This window comes from Egretta garzetta, unplaced genomic scaffold, assembly GCF_000687185.1.
Source record: "Egretta garzetta isolate BGI_Z169 unplaced genomic scaffold, ASM68718v1 scaffold56, whole genome shotgun sequence".
Taxonomy (NCBI): domain Eukaryota; kingdom Metazoa; phylum Chordata; class Aves; order Pelecaniformes; family Ardeidae; genus Egretta; species Egretta garzetta.
In genome coordinates this window covers 8,331,507-8,332,571 of record NW_009260182.1, presented here as the reverse complement: position 1 = coordinate 8,332,571, position 1,065 = coordinate 8,331,507, and the positions used below count along the sequence as shown (strand labels likewise).

The 1,065-nt window shown below is 43.7% G+C and overlaps 1 protein-coding gene across 1 annotated transcript in view; it reads right to left on the bottom strand.

The window, feature by feature from the left end:
- Positions 1-903: 903 nt before the first annotated feature.
- PKD2L1 (polycystin 2 like 1, transient receptor potential cation channel) overlaps positions 904-1,065 on the bottom strand; it is a 17,339-nt gene continuing 17,177 nt past the window's right edge. Inside the window, exon 16 of the mRNA XM_009641886.1 lies at positions 904-1,065. This exon is cut by the window's right edge and continues 1 nt beyond it. Coding sequence (XP_009640181.1) covers positions 904-1,065 — 162 coding nt within the window.

Below are 1,065 nucleotides of genomic sequence, written 5' to 3'. Positions count from 1 at the left end.
TTGCATGTGACTGAAAAACTAACGTTAGTCTTATTTTCACTATATTCCTAAAATGAAATGGTGTCAGCACCCACAACTACAAAATTGTTTCCTTGACAAAAATGAGAAGTGTCACAACTTTGTACGTATGGTGCTGGTTTTGTGAAGTACCTTGAAACGTGATTAATGAGTGTGAAAACAGGCAACATAAAGAGATTTCTTAGTGCCAACAGCTGTGTTAGAAGCCATATAACTAGAGGTCTGTTCCCTAACACTCAGACCTCGGACTCTACCAACAACAACTGCTTCTCTGTTTATGATATTTCAGATCTCCTCCCAGTTCTCAATTTAGTTATCCAGAGTAAGGTGTTAGTATCCTCGTTCCTCAGCATCTGAATCTAAGGTACAGAGAGGGTTACCAAAGCGTTCTGGAACAACCTACAACAGAAGAAAACTGCTGGTAGCCAGGTAGGCACAAATAACTAAATTTCTCCTTTCCATCTCATGCTAATTATTATATTCTTTGTTTACATGATTACCACATCTTTGTCGTGCAGACAATTGTGTGTGTTGGGAATAAGTTGCAATGTGCCACTCTGGACATAAGCGTTCACAAAGTTCTGGGGTCTCTACTTTTTGGGAAAGGATAGATAACAGACTTTGCGTCTGCCTGTTCAGAGGCAGAAACATATACAGCAATTGGTTCCAAATTCCTACCTACTCCAGAGATACAGGGGCCAGCAGTTCTAGCTGCACGACATTACACATCATTACACTGGAAAAGAGCATCCCTGATTTTCTGCATCACCAGATCCTGGCAGCAGTGGTATCTGTGTCCAGCTGTCCCGATTTTTCTAACAGTGGGGAAACGACTGACAGCGACTTAGTACCATGGGAGGCAGACTGGAAGCACTGGGCTGATTGCTAGAAGCGCACATCAGACTGTGGCTGGATGTTCTTCATCAGCTGAGATCCTGGCACACTTGACCTGGGCAAGATGGGGTAGACCCCATTTTGGGAACAGTTGCCACTCAGGTTGTTTCCCCGTACACGTTCCATTCCCCAGTATTCTGCTGCTTCTTTCCC